Here is a 21,603-nt window from a genome sequence, read left to right as displayed (position 1 = left end):
TAAAGCAACTCTATTTCCCTTCTTTCCAATTATGTCATTTCTAAACAAGGTATGATCATGAATAACTATTACCTAGTCATAGTTATTGTTTTGCCATGACTAAGTAATAGGTATGAGTTCTAATTTATCATTTTAAATAATTAAAATCAGTTTGTAATTACATTTATTTTTAATTTAATAAAGTGGTGGACAAGGTTTCTGTGGAGTTTACAATTAGTCGGTTCTTTATTTTGAAAGGAACCCCGGGGTAGCCTCTTGGAAAGGTAGTATCCTTCTTATTTTGCGCATCCCCTATCCCCATAGAGGCAACAGGCCTGCGCTGGCCAGGCTGAGGCTGGCTTTCACTATGACAGGCAAAACAAATGTCTGTGATCTCCTTCTTTTGGTGAAGACCTGTCAATGCTAAAAAGCGCTGGGACTGGTTAATGATTTGGGGAGGAGGCATGGTGGTCATTTTTTATTTCTTTTTTTTAGATTTGGTACAAAACACATTGCATGGCAATGGCTTTGTCTCTTTTAAAGTATAGGATGAGACTCCATCTCCGCCAGCTTTCAGCTTGTAAAGAATTGAAGTCCTTTTGCAGAGTTAGAATGACTGTGCATGGAAAGTTAAATCTACATTGCTCTACAAAAGAAGGCATACTGGTGCACCTACTCTGAACCTCACTAAAACACCTTTACTCCACCCAACACTGCCTGTGCAAACTGCTTCTCCTCCTCCCCAAATGTAGGCATCGTTCTTTGTAAACCTATTTACCACGGCAGAATGCATTTGTGCAAACTGAGTCTACGGCGGGTCCAAACCTGTATTTGAACTGCTGAGCAGCCTTCTGCGCTATATAAAAGACCTCCATTGTAATAAAAGTGTGGTTAGTATTAAATGTCAGCTGGTTGTCCTATAATTAATTAATTAGCTTCTGTCACAGCTCTCGACACTGGAAAACTGTGCATCCATAGTGCTCAATAGCATATTGCATTGGGCTTGTTTTGCCTTTAGCGGTAATAGCAAAAACTGGCACAATTTTCGAGCTAACAGGCGCTTTGCTTCAGATAATGGAGGTTTTAGTTGGAAGGAACCCTTTATTTTCTGTATATGGGAGGAATATTTAATTAATGAAATTGCCACTAAAGGTCCTTTAAAATATATATAATAAACATTCATCTATGCAATAATGTATTAAAACACATACTGAGTGTTGTATACAAACTTTAGAAGAAGAGGAGTTGTACTGTGTTTGGTCAACATTAAAAGGGTTGTTCACTTTTGGATAACTGTGTATAGGTTTGTATATATAGTTTCCAGAGACCAGGTTTTAAACATTTTACACTAGAATATTTGTCACTGGAAACATCTTTCTTTTTCAGTATCGGCCAATTGCAAAATAAAATTAATCTTTTTCTGCTTCTCATACATAATTCTTACCATTTGTTCTTGCTATATAGGTCTTGTAAATTAATATATATTAATATGTACTGCATACCTCCCAACTGTTAATATTTAGGTGGGACAGTACCAATTCTAGGCATTGCCCCACAAATCAAGACATTTCTTTCAGTCAGGACTGTTGACAGATATGGGGGGGAAGCCACGGGGGTAACTTAAAACACTGAATGAGTGAGGGGCAACCTAAACTCTGGGGCAATAGGCAAACACCTACATTTGTCTTGTGGTAGCGCCATCCCTTTTGTATTGCACTATGGCTACACTCCCTGTCCCAATTCCCAAAGATAAGGGTTTATTCAATTAGCTGTGAGGTTCCATAGAGTAAACTTACAGCTAGGTTTCCGCATACATAACCAGCAATTACAGTAATGAAAAGTTTCCTCATTTTCTATCTTACCCACATGAGCTCACCTACATCAGGTGGTATCACAAACATAAGGCTGCTAAGGAATCTTGCTGCTAATTAAATTGGCCCATTACCATGTTGAAGCTGTATTGCAAGAGTTTCTAAAAGTCAAAGGGCTAGATTTACTAAGCTGCAGATTTGAGAAAGTGGGGATGTTGCCTATAGCAACCAATCAGATTCTAGCTTTCATTTATTTAGTACCTTCTACAAATTGACAGCTAGAATCTGATTGGTTGCTATAGGCAACATCCCCACTTTCTCAAAGCTTAGTAAATCTAGCCCAAAATGTGCACGATAAACAACTTCTGCAAACATGACATGATGGGAATTGCAGTTCTCCAAGGTCTGCTAAGACATGCCTAAATAGAACAATTTTACAATGTTGGTAATATATAAAACCATTGTCTGTGTCTAATTATAGCTTAGTATTGATTAGAACAACAAATGAACAGCACAGTCCGTTGGACAGGTATTATGCCAGCAGCTCAGGTATAACCAGCAGGACACAACTGAGACACCACAGCTATGCGTTGCTAAGCGAGCCCGAGCATAAAGCGAGAGATCACGTGGCAGAGGACCGTCACGTCCGTGGTACGCATGCGCCTACACCTTATTTGCATGTTGTTCTTCCCGTACCGTGAGCGTATGAAGTGCAGCATAGTCTTGCGCAAGCGCGGTGTCCAGGCCGGGCAGGAACTCACTCCTGTCCCCTTATTACTGGGCTTCCTCCCCTCCCTGGGCTTTTATTGTGACGCCGGTTTCCATGTCCCCGGCTTCGAGGTTGGGTACGGAACGCGGTCCGGCCGGTGATGGTGAGAAACCGTGTGCATCGCCTGCTGACTGCAATCAATAGAAGGATGATGAAGCTGCTCATTGCACTCGCCTTGATCGCCTATGTAGCCTGTGAGTGCCCACTCGCCCATTCATTCCGTCCAGTGCAGCCCGGGGCGGGTAGTAGGGGCAAAAGGGATCTTGTTGTTGTTTCAGTAAACATCACGGCGGCTATTACCTGCTGTGTTATCACCGTGCGGTCATATACTGTATTGTGCTGACTGATACCGTGTGCTGCTCTGTGCCCAGTGCCACATACCCCTCTCATGCATAGCCCTGGCAGGGCTGCCCAGAGCACTACACGTGCATTGCATAAGGCTGTGATGTAGAATAATACTGAGAGCAATCCCTATGTGTAGGGCAGTCCAGGGAAATGTCCTATCAGTACAGACACCCTGCAAGAGTAACCAGTGATGACAGTGACAGGAGTGGTGCCATAGTGCAGCCTATAAACGTATACATGTGTGTGTGATATAGCAACCAGGCCTTATGCTATGTGCCATTTAAGGCATCGCTCCACAGTGTACACGCTGTGTAATAGGTATAGGCAGCAGGACACCATACACCCCCCTCTCACCACACTGGAGCAGGGCAGAGTATGACGTCTTGCACTAGAGCACAAAGCACCCCTTTTCTTCATATAGTCTGCAAGCCTTCCTTCCCATCTAACTCATCTCATTAGTAGCTGACTGCATGAGATGCCAAGCTGGAAGTTTTTTTCTGTCCTCAATCAGAGCCAGTGTGTAAGCGCAAACGCAGTCTAAAATTTCAGTACTTCAGTTTGCCAAGGATGAGGTTAACTTTTTTTGTGTCCAATGTTATGAATTGCTGCCCTGTTGCATTGTTTATGTTAAATTGTAACCATGTAGTAGTCATAACAAGGATGGTGTTTTATCTGGACTCATTGTTTTTGTTTTCTATAATTTTAATGAATACACATACATTTGCTAAATACCTTCAGTAGTTATATATTTGATAGGCTTGCAAACTTCAAATATACCATACCTGTAAGGTCTCTTCTAAGTAAAAGTGTAAATGTATAGTTGCCTATTTGAGTTAAATGAAAACTTTTGTCGCTTCATTTACCAATTGGAAATTACAAGGGACGGTCATTATAGCATTGGCAATCTATTTAGTTAAAAGCCTTAGCTAAGTAGTAAGTCACAATTAAGCCTACAGTGTAGTCTTTATAAAGAATAAGTGGACAGAGTGATAGCGCTGATGCTCTTCCACAAAAAACAAACAAAATAACCACTTGAAAAAAAAATGGTTTATAGTCTTTTTGTCTTCAAAACAACCTTGATGAGTAGTGATGCTTATTTTAGTGAATGGTGATGATGTGCATTGTTACCGTTATAGTGTGCAGGCCGTGTTACTTTTGACAGTAATACAGTCCATTTAATATACCCCAATGTGTTAGTAAAACAAATAATAATAAAAAAAATCTGTTGTAAATCAATCCAACATCTACAACGAATTATTTGATTTATTTTGTTATTTTACTGTTATTTTTGTTTTTTACTGACACATTGGGGGGAAATTCAATTGGCTGCATTACTGCGGAAAGTAATGCGGTCTGCGCACTATTAACGTTAATATGGTAATTTTTAACGTTGATTTTTGCAGGTTAAAATTACCATATTAACGGTAATGGAGCACTTGCCGCATTACTTTCAGCAGTAACGCGGCCAATTGAATTCCCCCCCAATGTTTCTTATGGATTTGGGACATATTTTCTTCAAGAAAGTCTGGAGACAGTTCACTAAAAGAAGCATTACTACTCATCAAGAAGAAATGGAGAAAAAGACTATAAACTTTTTTAGTTTCAAATTATTATTTTGTTTGTTTTTTGTGGAAAAGCATCAGCGCAATCTTTGTTCACTTATTCTTTGTTTTGCTTATTTGAGTTGTTTGTGGGTATATTTCTGAAGGAGTGGGCTGCTCCTGTTCTCTGGAGCGCAAATTAGTTTGGTTTATTTTTTTGACATTAGTGTAGTCTTTATGTCTGAAGAAATCTTGGAAGTAACAAAATACACACTTGAATAGTGCTGCTGCTTGTGTAATAATCTCCTGGTATTAAACTGTTCACAAGTGTTTTTTTGCTTCTAAATGTAGTTGGAGGTGATAGTCATATTTTGGATTTGTTTTGCAAGTAGGTCCTGTAGTGGATGTATGTAGATTAGATTTGTATGTTCTCCCCATGATTGCATGTGTTTTGTATGGGTACTTTGTTTCCTCCCACATTCAACATCCCACCCACCCAAAACATGATAGTAGGCTAATTGGGCGCTGAATAAAATGGACCCTACTGCGTGTGTATGCCTGCTTCTGTTTTAGGGAATTTAAACTGGTGATGCAGGGACAGATGTGTGACAAATATTCTCAGTACAGCTATGTGGTATATGGTGGCCCTATATAAATAAACATTAATAATGTTTCATTTATAAAGTATGTAATGTGTATCATACATGATGTAAATGCTATTCTTTGACAGAGTTTACTCCCTCCCCCCTGAAAATTATGGAAATGTGTATATTTTGTCTGATCTATATCTAATGCCTATTAAAAAACAAACCTGTTATTCTGAAAACATTAGAAAATGTGTTTGGGTGTATTAAAAGTATAAGTTAAGCTGGGTACACACTACACTGTTTTCATCCAATAATCGGCTCAAACAGCCGACATATGACCGCTCGTTCAAAAGTCGGGTCAGTGTGTGCAGTGACACGATGGTCGAAAGTCTGCCCAAATGGACGATGATCGCCTCATTTGGTTGGTCGTACCGTTTAATATTTTTGGTCCAATCTCGTTTCCGCTGTGCAGTGTGTATAAACTTCCGACCGATCCACAACAGTGAGTGCGAAATTACAGTCATTGCTCACGACAACATGGCTGTAAAAAGTCGCTAAAGGGACGTCCGCTCTTCCCTTTATCGTCCTAAACAAGGGTAGTGTGTATGCAGTCCATGGACCGAGAGATCGGATCATCGATCGCATGTAAAATTGCTCTGCATAAAAAGTTGGTCGAAATTTCTGTAGTGTGTACCCAGCTTTAGTACTAGTGTTTCTGAACCTGCATGAAATAGGCCTGTTTATGAGGGTGTAAATCACCCTCTGTCTTGATGAAGTAAAGAACACTATAGGCATCTCCTTCAAATGTTGACATACGAGGAGCAACTAGTAGGTCTCCTTACTTTGGGACTAGTTACTTTTAACATGTCTCTTTATAGAAATAGATATATTATTACAAGCGTTCCCATATTAATAAAGACAAAAAAAATAGTAATTTACCAGTGTTCTGTATGTTTGTAGTGTTATATTGTTTTTTCTAGCAAATGAAAAAGTAGTTCTCCAAAAAACGATAAATTCTTACCATACGTATTTTATATCACAATTTTCACCCCTTTTGGACGATTATTAGAAGATTGTTATTGCAAATCTTATTTGCTCTTTAAATGAATATTTTTTTAAACTTTGAATTTTTATTGGACGATTAGTAGATGTTTGAGGTTGGTTATTGAATTTTTTATCAAATTCTATATAATTTTTATAGATAATGTAGTAGGATGCTATATATACTTTGGTTAAAGGTAAAACTATTTCAATTGCTATACGATTTGCATTTAAAGGCTGTTCAGAGTGAAGTGAACTGGGGAAATATTTAATTAAGGAATCATAACCATTAAATGATGTATATGTTTTTAATTAAATTTGAGTCATTTTGAAATTGGTTTAATGAATTTTGCACTGAAAGTGCTGATCTTTTCTTAACACATCTGGCTTGTAATGTACATGGTATGAAATGTATGTGCCTGTATAACGTCTGAATTTAGCAAGTCATGTTTGTGGCCAATATAGCAACAGCATTGGAGTGGGTTTGGTTTAAATTTACATCAAGAAGGGGTTATGACTGGCTAAAAATTTTGCCATGAGTACTGAATACATTCTGCTGCAATTTGTTACCATAGTACAATAATAATAATAATTAATAATAATATTATTTATTCTTTAGTGTTCAAACATGCCTGTGGGAATAGGTGCTGTGATGTCAAAGATATCTGTTTTTTAGTTCTTTCCAGTAACATATAATGTTACTGCTTGTTGTTGTATCCAGAGGAATCACAGCAAGTATGAAAGGGAATAACTTAGTAGCTTATAGAGAAAAGTATCAATTTTCTTTTTGACCCATGCCAGTAGTCGTTATCTTCTGATACTAGACTTTAAATTTTTACTGTTTAGGCAAACAAGTACTTAAGAAAAAAGCATTCCTTTCAGGCCAGGTTGCTTCGATGAGGTTTAGCATTGAATTCCTAAATTCACCTACTGGGTTAGGTACTTCTATAACTGTATTTTTAGTCCAGTGGTACTTAACATATTGGTCGGGTCCAAAGTATGAGTCGCCATGGTAACATGGGGGGGGGGGGGGGTGCTGTGTTTGTTTGTGGACTTTTACTTGCTAGTGATACTAAATGGGGGTCGACCTCCAGACCTAAGGCCAGGATGTGGTTCATGCCACTGCTCCCTTTGCTGGATTGCTCAGTCTGGGCAATTCTTTTTAACAGAGCTCCATAGAACTTTATTTAGGGGAACTAAATGTATTGTATTGTAAGATCCCTGGTTGAGCTGTAACATTATTATTATTATTATTATTATTATTATTATTATCATCTCATTATCTTTGACTTATAAGGCGCTACAAAGGGTCCGCAGCGCTGTACATTACATATACAGAAAACCGAACCAAGACACAACATGATACAAAAATATATACAAACACAGGTGACAGGTTAAAGCAAATCAGATTATTTCTGGGACAGATAGTGAAAGGGATGGTAGAAATCAGCGAGAAGAAGGCCGAAGCTTAAGAAAACAGGGAAAAACAGGGCTAGCGGTCAGAATGATCAGTTCCCAGCATTAGTTAATGTGGGGATCTTCTTGTTTAAAAAGAAGACACCTTTAAAAACCTAGAAGCCCAATGGCATATCCTTTTCCTCTTTTTGTGAACATTTCATTTCATGTTTCCTTTAGTTTGGAACAGCAATTTTCCCCATTTATTAGGTGTTGTACCCAAGCTGATACAGTCCATTGTACTTTTACACTCCCCCCTCTGATCTAGAAATCATTGTCTTCCGTGGCTGCATAAAAGGTTATGCTGGATTCTAAATTTGACTGGCTGTAGACCTTCCAACATGAACTCTTATCCTAGTACAAAATGCTGGGCACCTGAGCTTACCACTTTCTTTACTATTGAAGTTTGTGCTTAATGAATAAATGAGAAGGTTTTCTTTTGTTTTTTAATTTAACACCAGTTAATTAATTTAGCACAATAAACTGTAATAGTAAATTTAAGTCTGGAAGTTCAGGAGCAGAGCATTTTCCTACCCATAAATTGAAGCGTTTGCAAGTGTGTTGAAAAGGTGGATGAATTATGGCTACATACGAGCAGTAGCTGTATCTGTCAGTGCATGCTTCTATTTTTGAATCTGACAAATAATTGACTGGTTAAATCTTTTGAGCAACTGCACACCTGTTACATATTCATTTTAACATATGCTGTATTCTGCAGTTACACAAGTTATTACTTAGTCTGAAATACAAGTTGATCCAATATGAAAAGACCTCTTTTAACATTTAAAATGTCATATATATGTAATGGATCTCTTACTGTGGCATGTGACCTCGTGATTTAACTGATTATTAACATATATAAAAGTGTTGCTACTGCTCTATAAAAAACAAAAAATAACAAACGCTTTAAAAAAAATAAAATAAAAAATAATAATAATAATTTACTATCAATCTGGAAGCACTTGTATAGAAAAAAAGTAATGGGCCATTTTTTTAAAAATGTACAATTGTTTAAATCCCTTTCCAATTATAATAACTTTGTGGGGTCCCTCCACCATAGGCAGCATTTAGCTAGGTCCTCTGCTGCTTGCCTTCGGTGCTGCTCAGCTCCCGCCATAAGAGGAGAGCTCCGACACAGCAGCTCAACATACTGTTATTGGGAAGGGAGGGAATTATTGATTTTAAAGTATAAAACCTCATAAAATCCGTGGTTCCCAGCTTTTTCATGTTGTGACTCGAATTGTAAAATACCCCCCCCATTTAAAAACAGATAACTTGTCACAATCCTTTCAGTTACAATTTTTAAAATATAGTTCACGTCTCATCAATTTTATTATGTATTCAGACTGGTTTTGCGACACACAAATGTATCCTGATTGATGACTGACTGATCGGTGTTTCACCATGTATCAAAATATTTTGGGAATAGGAGCAGAAAAAAGTGTTGGAATTCTGAACAAATTTGCCTTTGAAAAAGTTGTTTTGAACACATTCTGTAACAGTTGTGAACAATAGAAACCAATTAAATGTTTGTTATAAATGACTGTTATAAGTTAATTTTAAAACTTTTGTTTAAGATTTAGGGGGGTATTCAATTGTTTCTTTTAACGCGCTAAAACCAAAAAAAAACGAGCGCTCTAAAAATATTACCGTTAATACGGTAATTACTCGCTAAATTTCATCTCTCAGCTCCCTGAGCAGCGAGCTGAAATTCAGCCCACTGGCAGCGAGTAAGTACCGTATTAACTGTTTACGCGCGCAAAATTACCGTATAATATGAAGTTTTTTTAGAGTGCTCGTTTTTTTTGGTTTTAGCGCGTTAAAAGAAACAATTGAATACCCCCCTTTATGTTACTTTAGTGTAATGGACATGGGTTTCATGGACCTATTGTCCATTTATAAGCTATCCTTTCAGGGATATTACTTGCCACCTCTGGATATTTATCAGTGTTCTTGTCGGCACCAAAGCCCTTGAGTAACTAGCGAGTTTCTCTGGTGGACTGATCTCTATATGCAGATTGCACCCGTTGTTTTTGCCCTTGTCTGTTTTTATAGTAACTTGCCTCTGTGCTGGTTAGAACTCTTCAAAGTCATGAACAGACCAATTGTTTTGTTTTTCATTCTACTTCCTTCTTTTTGATATGTCAGAAGGTGCTGTATAGAGTGCTGCATAGTTTGTGACCCTTGACTTATTCAATTGTGTGGACTGGCCTATGTTTTCTTTATGAATTTTAATGTCATTGTTAAACTTTTTTTTTTTATTTTTTTATGGTTGTATTCACTCTACTTTTACAATACTATTTAAGTGTCTTTCCACCTTAAATAATCCCAGTATTTCCCCACCTTACCAATAATAGAGAGAACGAACCCCACCAAAGTACTGTTTAGCAAGGCCCTTGCACAGCACTGGGCTGTCCATAACAGGAAAGAAGAAATTCTGTGCATAAAATAACAAATATTAGAATATTTCTTTAAAGGCAAAATCAGTACATTGTGAAACTGTCCCTTCTCCCCAAAAAATAATTATCTGTCATCTATAGAATACACTGGTATGAATTAATTGTTCTTTAAAACATTTTTTTTAAAAAAAAGCTTTTTTTTTTTTTTTTTGCTTGATTAATACTATAGGCATATTGGAGTCAGGCAAGCTCAAACAGAGCACAGTAAGGGATATGATAGATTTGTTTGAAACACCAGATAAGAGATATAACTATTGCTGCCTAATCATTATTGTAAAATTACATGCTGATGACATCATCAGCGGTTTTTTTTTTGCTTTAGACTAAATAACCAGCCCCACCCTGGTCAGCCAGAGGTAGAGTTTGCTAGGAAAATTGGTCCCTGCAAGAAGTGTGCTACACCCCTCCCCAGGCATTAATGGCCCTGGGGCTCATCTTGACACTCTTGGAGCTTTGGGGGCAAAGCAGTGGTGGTCACAGTAACACCTATACAGGAATGTATGATGCTTTACAAAACACAGGTACTCTTCATACTTATTTCTATGCATGACACTATCGGGGGGGAAAAAAATTAATAGCAAAGAACTCTCGCGGCTCCTGCTGCGGTGTTACTTCCGTTTTTCACTACGATCGCACATAATATAGGGAACAGTCTCCAGACGGACTCTGTGCATCTCTTTCTCCTTTTCCTGCAGCTCATTAGGGAGGATTATAATAATACCATTCAGACTACTGTGGCATGCACACGGTAGATGGCACTTCTGTACACATCATCATACCAGTGATTAAAACCTATATTTTGCTTATGACTATTACATATGACAACATAATACAGTTCAGTAACTATTATAACATAATGCATGTTAATGTTACATTCCTCTTTGAACAGATATATGCTTTTTAAATTTTAAAGGTGTATTTGTACTCCATGAAAACAAAGTGTAGGGACCACTGGTATGAAGTTGATATTAGATTGACAAGGGTGGGGTACGGTTGTAAATTAAAGCGGCAATGCCTGGGCCCCTCAGGTGAAGTGTATAAACACTTAACCTCACATTGCCGCTTTAAATTAAAATTTACTCTGGTTGCAATCACATCACAATTTCCTGCCGGACATCTGTATATCGGAATAAGCTGCTGGGTGTGTGGTGCTGCCATCAGAGATGTAAGCAGTTGTTTTAAAGGGAAGTCTGCTTTAATAGTAATCGTTTTTAGGAACTTTAGCATTTTTCATGGAGGTATCTCCGGTGTCGGAATGGTGGTAATCGTTTTTACGATTACCTCCGGATTGACAAAACTAGAATTAGTACTATTGTGGAACTACAGGTTAGGCAGCTTGGCAGCAATTGTCTGCTCGGGCATTCTGGCACTAGTAAAATTACGGCCAGGGCCCGCCAGGAACATATAGTACCTCAGAGCATCTTGATGTGGCCACATATATATACACTGTATTTTGAGTTGTACACATTGTAAGATATATGTAACGTAAATTGTGCACACTTTTTTGCAGCTGTAGTTTGCCCCATAATTGCAGCCTACTATAATTCAAGCAGTTTGTGAGCAAATTTTCTCCTCTTTTCACTTTTAATAGATTTCCACTTGAGACATTTTGCTTTTAAACCACTGGTTAAATGTTCATGGGGTAAATGTATCAAGCTGAGAGTTTTCCGGTGGGTTTGAAAAAACAATCAGATTCTAGCTATCATTTATTTAGTACATTCTACAAAATGATAGCTAGAATCTGATTGGTTGCTATAGGCAACATTTCAACTTTTCAAACCCACCAGAAAACTCTCGGCTTGATACATATACCCCCATGTGTCTGCCCAGTACTTCAAGCTGTCTTCTAGCCAATCACTTGAATGCTCAGAGAAGCTTGTTCATTCAAATAGATAGGTGTCTAGAAATTAGACAGGTCATGCATATTAATCTCTGGATATGGCTTAATGCTGTTTTAGAACCAGACAATATAAACCTAACAAAACCTTATTTCAAAACTAAACCAATATTAGGGAATGGAATTTAATGACCATCTTTGTGTTCCTGAAAGCTGGACATGTGCCTTCCAGAAATATAATTGGGCTGGTGTCTAAAATTCGCAGTAACCCAAATTGTCAGGAAACCTACCAGACTGGCTGCCCTGGGGCTGACCAATGAGACGAGGAGAGACGTATTGTAATGTGCAATTGTGTGTTTTATTATTCATGGTTTAATGTATCTTTTCTTTCTTTTTTTCTAGCTGTCTGGGGAAACTTTGTCAACATGAGGTAAGTTTTCAACTTTTTTTTTTTTTCCAATTCAGATGTATACATCCTGTATAGTTGCTCTTTTATTGCCCTTTAACATTGACCAGTTGGCATACTTTCAGGAATAAAATTGGGTGCTAGTGCTAGGAACAGGGATGTACAAAATTGACTTCAAGATTTTTTTTCTGCGTAAAGGGATTAGGTTCCAGTGTGAAGTAAGGAATTAAGCATTAAAGAAGTTTTAGTTATCAGATACTTGTACAATCATTTGGTGACCAGACAAAATAGTTAAACTAATTGTATTTTATTATTTTGCCAATTTATTTGAATTGTATTTACTTATTAACACAATGCTTTCATTTTCTCTGACTTTATTAACTCAATGTTTCTCTAAACCGTGTGTTTATCTGTACCTCTGCATTTTCACCTTTGTCGTCCTATTTAGATTATACCAGTCACCCCTCCCACATATAATTATACAATCGGTACCCCTATACATACATGCCCACTATATTATATCAGCAGGGCCAGTGTCTCACAAATGAATATGCCAACAGAGCCAGTGCTTCCCACATGAATGCAATTGCTTTTTCTCTGACCTCGCACTGGAGCTACTAAGTGAAGTACCTTAGTGTTACATATACCCCATACACACTACCTTAAAAACCCGGGTTTTTGTTGGGGCGAGCTCCGACGACACAGGTAGAGGCTCAGTATGAAAGGGTGTCGGTGCAAAATCCTGGGACTGATAACCCGTTAATTAGACCTGGGACTTTTTCAGGGTTATTCCCATGTCAGTCCTGGGTCACCTGACATGTGAATGGTGCGATCCAGGTTTTTCAATCCAGGTCTCGCATAAAGAAGCTGATTGGAGGGATTAGGAACACTGGAGGATGTCGTCATTTCAGTGCTGCAGAGAAGAGAGGAGAAATCATGGCACACTGGCTAGAGGAAGACGTTCGTGAGCCGCTGGACAGTAGAGGAGAGGAGGAAATGAAAGCACACTGTTGGCACAGTGTGAAAGCACAGTGTTGGCAACTGTATCAAGCTCTCATTTGCTTAAGAAAACAGCCGGAAACGCAGTAAAACAGGAACTCCGGGCTACACAACATAACTCATCGGCAATGATTAAAGCAATGCTGTGAACAGTCACCACCACTTTGTCCTCCTCTTTCTGTGCAAAAAAAAAAAAAAATCCCCTTTAAATGGCCACATCCTTTTTTCAGCCAATCATGATGACTCGCACTTATTGCCAGGGGGTGAACGGGGTAGAACCGGGATATTCCTGGGTCCAAGGTGCAGTGTGAATGGGGTCTCTGAGCTGGGATGTTCTGTGACACAGCAAAAACCCAGCTTTAAAAACCCGGGATATTGCAGAGGCGGCATTGTGAAAGTGGTATTACTGGGATTAACTGGCTCACCTATGCTTGTTGTGTAGAGATGCCACTTGTATAGTTGGAGGACTCTGGACAAGTAAACTTTACCCTTCCTATGTCCCTTGTACAGGCATTACCTGTACAGTTCATGCAGTGTGAAATACCTCCAAGGACCCAGATTCTTCCAGTCTTCCCCTGTATGTACTATTGTAGGCAGATGTTCGGCACAGACCCAAGAATCACATTCAAATACTAAGTTGGCTAAAGGATGGGGCAATGTGGCAGGTTTATAGTACAGTGGAAATACTCATCCTTAAGGTTGAGGGGGGAGGGGGGGCAGAATTGCCAGGGACACTTTTTAAAGAGCATTGAAGGCCACAGAATCACAGTGCCTTTGCAGCCTGGGTTTTTAGGAACAAAATGCCAATGGATAACAAGTGCTTCTGTCCACAGACGCAGCAAATGTGGTACTGTGTTGGATTGAATCTGAATCAATGGAAAAAAGCATGGATTCCACCACAACACCATATCATCTTACATCTCCTGTTGAGGATTTGGTTGTTTATCATTAATTAGAATTTATATAAAGATATATGCAGAAGGATACATTCAGATGATCGTGTCTGTAACACTAGATCATTTTCAGTAGAGCTTTAAAACTAAATCCATTATGTAGTGTGTGTATGTATGTATGTGTATATGTATGTATATATACAGGTACTCCTCACTTAACAACCTACCCATTTAATGACCGCTCGGAGTTACAACCAGGTTCTCCCTGGGTCCTCATTGTTATAATTGCTGCTGTTTGTAGAGCTTTACTGTTAACATGTTTATTTTCTGTTATGCAGTGTTATGTAATGTAAAGCAAACTAACAAAATACAGTTTTCTTTAGTCTATTTCTTCATTCAGAATCAATAAAAATGATTACAATACATGTAGGTGCATATAACAGTACTGTACTCACTTAGCGACCAATTCGCTTAACGACCTAGTCGTAGGAACGGAACTCGGTCGTTAAGTGAGGAGTACCTGTATATATATGTGTGTGTGTGTGTATATATATATATATATATATATATATATATATATATATATATATATATATATATATATATATATATATATATATATATATATATATATATATATTCTCTAATCTCTAATATATAAATGCTTAGTGGCGTCTGTGTGGAAAAAAACAAAACAAGTTGCAGCGCCACCTGCTGGGCAGAGTTATACACTGACCTACTAAATTCTTAGTGTGTGTGGGAAAAAAAATTCAAAAAGGGCTGAAATTTGGTAGGGCTCAAACTCATTTTCGTGAGGTAATTTTACCTCATGAACACACATGTGTAGTGGCGTGCGTTAGTGTGTGTGTGTGGAAAAAACTATTTTCTCAGAAAGGGCTCATCCAATTGACCTGAAATTTGGTATACTGACATTATTTGACAAAAAAATTAGAATAGTCAAGTCAGTTAACTTCCATCATCCCCCCTTTCCTCCGTGGGAGGGGTAGTAAAGGCTAAATTTACGAGTTAAGGGGTCAAACTCATTTTCGTGAGGTAATTTTACCTCATGAACACACATTAAAAAGGCCGCTTGCGTCGGGAACTAACGCTCTTCCCCTGAGGAGGCCTGGGCTAGGTCCAAATGCATGACAAGAACCTTTTTAAGACCTTAAGTAGCTTGATTTGACTAGAATGCATGAGTATCATGCACGGGTTAACTTGTGTGTGTGTGTGTGTGTGTGTGTGTGTGTATATATGTATATATATATATATATGTATATATATATATATATATATATATATATATATATATATATATATATATATATATATATATATATATATATATATATATATATATATATATATATATATATTAGACCACTAAATTTAAAATCCAATTTTAAGCTATGAAAGGCTAATAACCTAAAAAATGCCTTTGAAATATTTCTGGATCTGGACCTCTCTTTTGTAGGTTTTTCTCCAGGTGGTAAACAATAGATTTCTGCAGTAGAAGATATTACTGGGCCAATAGAAGGCACTAAGGGCTAGATTTACTAAGCTGCGGGTTTGAAAAAGTGGGGATGTTGCCTGTAGCAACCAATCAGATTCTAGCTTTCATTTATTTAGTACCTTCTACAAAATGACAGCTAGAATCTGATTGGTTGCTATAGGCAACATCCCCACTTTTTCAAACCCGCAGCTTAGTAAATATAGCCCTAAGTCTTACATTGGGCTACTGCAATATTACATGGCAAAAAACAAACAAACTGGGACTTGGCAACTATTGTATAGACCAAGTAGGTGGAGGGCGAAGTCCTGCCTTTGATTACAGGTATTCAGGCAGTTTAACAGGAAGTTGCCTTGTTTGCTTTAGTGATGGATGATTTGGCGAACAGGCTAAGGAATAATGCAAGAATAGCAGGGTTGAGAGACCCTACAAGCTGTATGGACACCTAATTGTTTAAACTTTTTGGCAAGGACTCCTTTACAGTCAGCTTCTCCACCAAGTGTGCCTCCTACACCCATGTTTGTTAAAGGTGGGAGGGCAGCTTTAACTTTTGTATCTTTGTAACTTTTTTTCTTGGTTATATTTTCTTACCACCAGATTGTTGGTAAGTGTTGTTGTTTAACTTTGTTTTGCATCAAATTCGTTATACTAATAATTTACTGTGCAACATTTGCTGGAAAATTTATCTTTTTTTGTGCAGCTTTGTACTGTATAGCATACAGTATCATTTTTATGTTTGCTTAATGTACATAACAAATAACTAGCATGTGTATGACACAGAATGTGAGAGGGATGGGAAATAGGGTTAAAAGGGCACTGGTGTTTAATTATCTTAAAGTCTATTCAGCAGATGTACTCTGCTTCCAAGAAACACATGTAGTGGGTGGGAAGCTGTTTGTCTTTAACGAGGCCCTGGGTAACCTGGTCCATGCTGCACATACTTTGGGGGAATGACGGTATTGATTAGGGGGGGATGTTAATATTTCCGTCTTATGCGTGGTACGACTGACCCGAGGGTAATTTTCATTCTTTTATAAAATTATATCACAATTTACCTTGGGGCTGCTGCAAAGTTATTCCCTAATTGTAAGATGCCAGAGCCTGGTGGTCTTCATATGGAGATACCTACAACATGGAAGGATGTGTTGGATCATATAACAGCGATTCCTTTCCAGATTCCATGTTTGACGCAGTAATTACAGTTACTGTTGCTGTAGGCTTAAGCCTGCTACTATGAGTGGTATATAGGCCAATTTCCTTATTACATTCTAGCATCAAAGTGCTAGCAAAGGCTTTGCCCACAATACTATCTAGTCATTTCTTCCATTGTACATCCATTGTACCCAACGGCAAGATTGGTATTCTCTTTAAACCATTGATGCCTTTATCTCAATTCACAGAAAAGAAAAGGTAGTAATGTATACCATTTAAACCTTTATTATTTGACACAATGCATAGCTTTTTTTTTTTTAATTTACATTTGTGAACTCAGAAAGTAATTCAGGGGCCTATCTATAAATCTCCTTTTTCTTTAAAATTTCCTCAAAATGGCAGTTTTCGGGCGGACAGTAGCATTTTTAAGGATTGTATCAATTTATAACTAGGGCATTGCAGCAGATATCTCTGCTGTCTGCTGCAGTCCCTGTCACTTATATTGCAAAAGCAGTCCCTGTAGTCCCCATGGACTGTTATTTTGTGCGATTTAACAAGTTTCAGAACTTGTTCTCCTTAATGTACGCCAGCTCAGTCTGGCGTTTCCTATCGTGTGAGTTTTCAGTAGAACTCGACAGAGCAGAGCTGCACAGCGCATGTGTAGATGGATCATCTGATCCCCTCCTCTCACATGCTGCATCTCCTCCTGTTTGTCTACAGGGATGTTTATACTAGATGTGTGCATGCTCCGTCCAAAAACCTTGGGCATGCGCACATTTAGTTTCAACACTGATCTGCATCGCAAATCCCATCTGGAGTGAAGAAACAGAGGAGATAGGTACACTTGTATGTTCACAGGGACAGCACTTTTTCATGACTGCTGTTCCGAAACAATTTTAATAAATAGTCACAATTTTTCATTCCTTATCATTGCGAAAAAGACTGTGTAAAAAACATGATGACTTTTTTAAATATACCCCTTAAACAAGTTTATTGTTAAAGCAGAAAAAGTCTAAGTTCACCCCTCTGTCTTTAGGTTCTTTACCTGTGCCTTTTGTATTAATTGGTACTTATAATGTATGATTAATTATACATAGTCTAAATTAACTTTGTATGTGGAGGACAGGGTTAACCTATTAAAATTATACTGATATACCCAACTACATGTATAATTATTGAATAAAAACTCCTTATGTGTGGTTTTTGCTGTAGTTATTCGCTAGATTTCAGTCTCTACTCAGACAGCTTTTTGGGGGAGGCGTGCCTGTCCAGAATTAAAATTACACCGCCCCAAGACACTACAGAAATGTCCTTTCTATGGGTGGGGTACGCGTCGACGATGCTGATAAAGCCGACACAGAGCACACCTACAAAAGAAAAGCGATTAGAGAAGAAAACTACAAGAATATACAGACTTACCTGAACAGCGACTCTCCAGATATCCGATGGCAGCAGAAGACTGACAGGACCTCCTTCCGAATGCACAGGTGTTCGGCAGTAGTGTCTGACATCAGTGCGTCCTCAATTAATTTCTATTTAAAGCGGCAATGTCGGGACCATCAGGTTAACTGTTAAGTGAGGGTTCCCGACATTGCCTCCTGTATGTCCTCCATTGGCAGAAAAAAAGTAGATTTACAAAACAAAAAAAATTCAGGAGCTTGTCTTTGATATAATGTAATAGGGTGTTCTGTAATAAGGTTAGTGTGAAAATGGATTGAAGAGCACAGCATTGAGCCAGCTTGAATTTATGGAGGATTACAGAAGAATATGCTCAATATCCAGCCTATAACACCCTTATTGGAGGTAAACAAATATCTCAAACATGACACCGATAGCTGTACCTTGGTTACAAGTTACATAAACATCTATCAAATTTATTGAGGGAGACTAGTGAATAAAGGAAATCATCTTTACACACTAGACTTTACAGGTTAATATAATTATAGTAAAAGCCTTTCTTCATCATTTTCTATGCCAATTCTTCCACATTTCAGATTTTTCCAAAATGTTATCTGATGAATGTTTTTAAAATTGTTTGCAACTAAAAAAAATCTTTCTGGTGTATAAAGCAAACTTCAATATTAAGCTTTCAGTTGCAACTGTGTTTTAAAAGGAAAGTGTGATTTCTTTACTATTCCATCATATACAGGACCATTCTGCTCTCGATGTGACATGAGAATCACAGGGTCCTGCCTGACCTAATCTTTCTCCTTCCTCTTCTGGTTATTACACTAATCGTCATACCACAGAATCATTGACTGCAGGATGATTTGCAGGGTGATCCAATCACCTGCTCTTCATCATAATCACCATTTATTTATTTAGCGACACTGATTCCGCAGCGATGTACAGAGAACTCATTCACATCAGTCACTGCCGCATTGGAGCTTACAGTCGAAATTCCCTAACATACATACACTCTCTGTATTAGCGGCACAGTGACTGGTATGAATGCAGGAAATAGCCATGGTGGTCCCTATGCTGTTAATACAATGACTAAAGGAGGCATCTTAGATGATTGGTGTCACATCATGTATATCTGTCACGCTACAATGGAAATTACAGCTATGGAGCCCGGGATGTGATGAAAGCACAAGGTGTTTATTGAGCAGGTTTAAATCAGAACATACAGGAAATTGTATGAACCAAATATTGCTGATACGGCACAGGGATTTCTGAGTAAGCTGAATTGGTTACAAAGGAATACAGCAGATGCAGATAGAGTGGCTGGATGGAGAGAAATCCGGTATAGTAATGTCAGCAGCGGCATGTGACAGTCCCAGAGCACAGGAGAAACAGGAAAACACAACCATAAGGAATAGTAACAAGACAACAATGACCAGCCCAGGTAATAGAGAGAGGCAGGTATAAATAGGGAACCACCAGGTGCAGGAGAGAATTGTTGGTACAGGATAACCCCTAGTAACGACAAAGGATAAACCACAATAGCAGCACCTCTGGTGAATAGAGGTACTGCCAGATAATACATTTAATGTAACAAGTCAAAAAGTCCTGGAGGCTGGAGCTGCCAATAAAAGCAGCATGTAAAAGCAGAAAGTTGCAGGCAGATCGTAACAATATCCTGCTTTTGATGATCCCGGTTGATGCTGACTGGTGGAAGGGTTCTTGGTGACATAGAAAGGGGTACAGTATGGTGCAGCCATACACTCCAGGCTGCATAAGGTTGTGGCACACCACTAATCATACATCACAGAAACTACAGGTCACAGCCACTGACTAAATAGGTTGTTTAAAAGTTAAAAAGCAAAGGAGAGAGAACTTCTTTGATTCTTGAATTGCTGTAAATCTATCAATCAGTTAGTTTGGAGTAACTTGCAGGTGTCATTAAATCCATGAAATCATTAAAAACTATTTTTGTTTGTTAGGTTCTTTTTTTTCCCCTCTCTCCATTTTCTACTCCTAATAAATTAGGATATTGTATATTTTATTTACTGAATTTAGAGCTTTTGTTCTAGGTACCAAAACCCTAATTGCCATCATCTGGTATCTCGCCACCCCCTAAAATCTACAGGGCATTTGAAAGGATTCTAATTCTATGTTTTTCTTTTTATAGATAGGTAATGTAAATATTAAGGCATGAATGTATAAGATGCTTCTTGACTTTCAAAGGCTGCTGTGATGGTGCTTATAAAGCTGATCTCCATTTAGTGCTATTCTATTGTTTTCTCTTGCGAATGATCCCTTTGCTAACCCTCTCACAATACAGTATATTGAAGATGTGGCCTAATGGCATTGGATATATGACAGGGCTAGGCAGAGAACTATCAGAAACCCTTAAGTTTGCACATGGCCTGTACAGAGGATATAACATAAAACAAAGCATATACAAGCCCCTGTGCTAGGCATAATTGGGCCACATACACATGGGCGCAGATAATATTTCTGCGGTATATCATGTTAGCAGGGCTTTTAATGTGCTGTGAACACCCTGAAAATTAGGGCTCATCACCCTTTGGTCACACATTTTTTTTTCTAGATTGTTGTCCCTTTAATAAGTTTTTATGGCGTGCATCCTAATTTCATGGTGTACATGCCAGAAATTAGATACATTTTATCCTTTTTTTTTTTTTTCACTCTTCAGTTATATATCCTTTCCACCTTGTTTACCTACTTATTTACTCTCAGCAGGTCTATCCAGGAAAGCGGTGGAGAGCAGAAAATGGAAAAGAAAATAGAAGAGGTTTGTTATTCTCTTTTTTTTTACAGCATTTATTTTACAACTTTTAATTTTGAATTAAAAATGTAAATTCCATCATGTTATTTCCTTTGAAATGCCAGCCCTATGGAGTGAAAGACCAATAAAATGGTATTTAGGAGTGTCATGTTGAATAAAGCAATCTCCAGTTCAAGTATATCGAGATGGAATGCTATAAGGAAAGCAAACATATACATTTTTTGTGTGGAATGAATACGGTGTATTTAACTAATGCATTTAATACGTTTACTATAGTAACGTGAATGATGAGGGATTTTATTTTTGTCCCTCTTTTTACCCTTTTAACCTTCTGTTTTTCATTATTTTTGTAAATTCCTTCTCACCCCAGTCACTCGCCCTCAAAGCACTTTTCCACATGTACAGTTCACATAAAAATATGTGCCTTTATGTAACCTTGTTTTGATATTTTATAACAATAATGTGTAGCAAAGTAATCAAAAAGGAATGCATCAAATTACAAATAGAACCATGATCCACAAAGCTGGCTCCAAGGTTAAAAAGGAAACAAACACTCTATTACATGTGTATGACTGAGTGCAATGCTTACATGTGTTATGCTGATCTTTGGTATTCACAAATGAA

General features: G+C 38.0%; 1 protein-coding gene across 4 annotated transcripts in view; it reads left to right on the top strand.

Annotated features, from left to right (window-relative positions):
• The first annotated feature begins 2,469 nt into the window (after positions 1-2,469).
• Positions 2,470-21,603, top strand: part of UXS1 (UDP-glucuronate decarboxylase 1) — a 48,968-nt gene continuing 29,834 nt past the window's right edge. For 3 of the 4 annotated variants that reach the window (XM_075200252.1, XM_075200249.1, XM_075200251.1), the window contains exons 1-3: positions 2,470-2,753; positions 12,227-12,254; positions 20,931-20,985. In XM_075200252.1, coding sequence (XP_075056353.1) covers positions 2,660-2,753; positions 12,227-12,254; positions 20,931-20,985 — 177 coding nt within the window. In that variant the 5' untranslated portion in view covers positions 2,470-2,659. The remainder of the gene's footprint in view (positions 2,754-12,226; positions 12,255-20,930; positions 20,986-21,603) is intronic. The other variant, XM_075200250.1, reaches the window with a different exon arrangement.

Source organism: Mixophyes fleayi, chromosome 2 (genome assembly GCF_038048845.1).
Source record: "Mixophyes fleayi isolate aMixFle1 chromosome 2, aMixFle1.hap1, whole genome shotgun sequence".
Taxonomy (NCBI): Eukaryota; Metazoa; Chordata; class Amphibia; order Anura; family Limnodynastidae; genus Mixophyes; species Mixophyes fleayi.
This window is presented reverse-complemented; position numbering and strand designations above follow the sequence as displayed.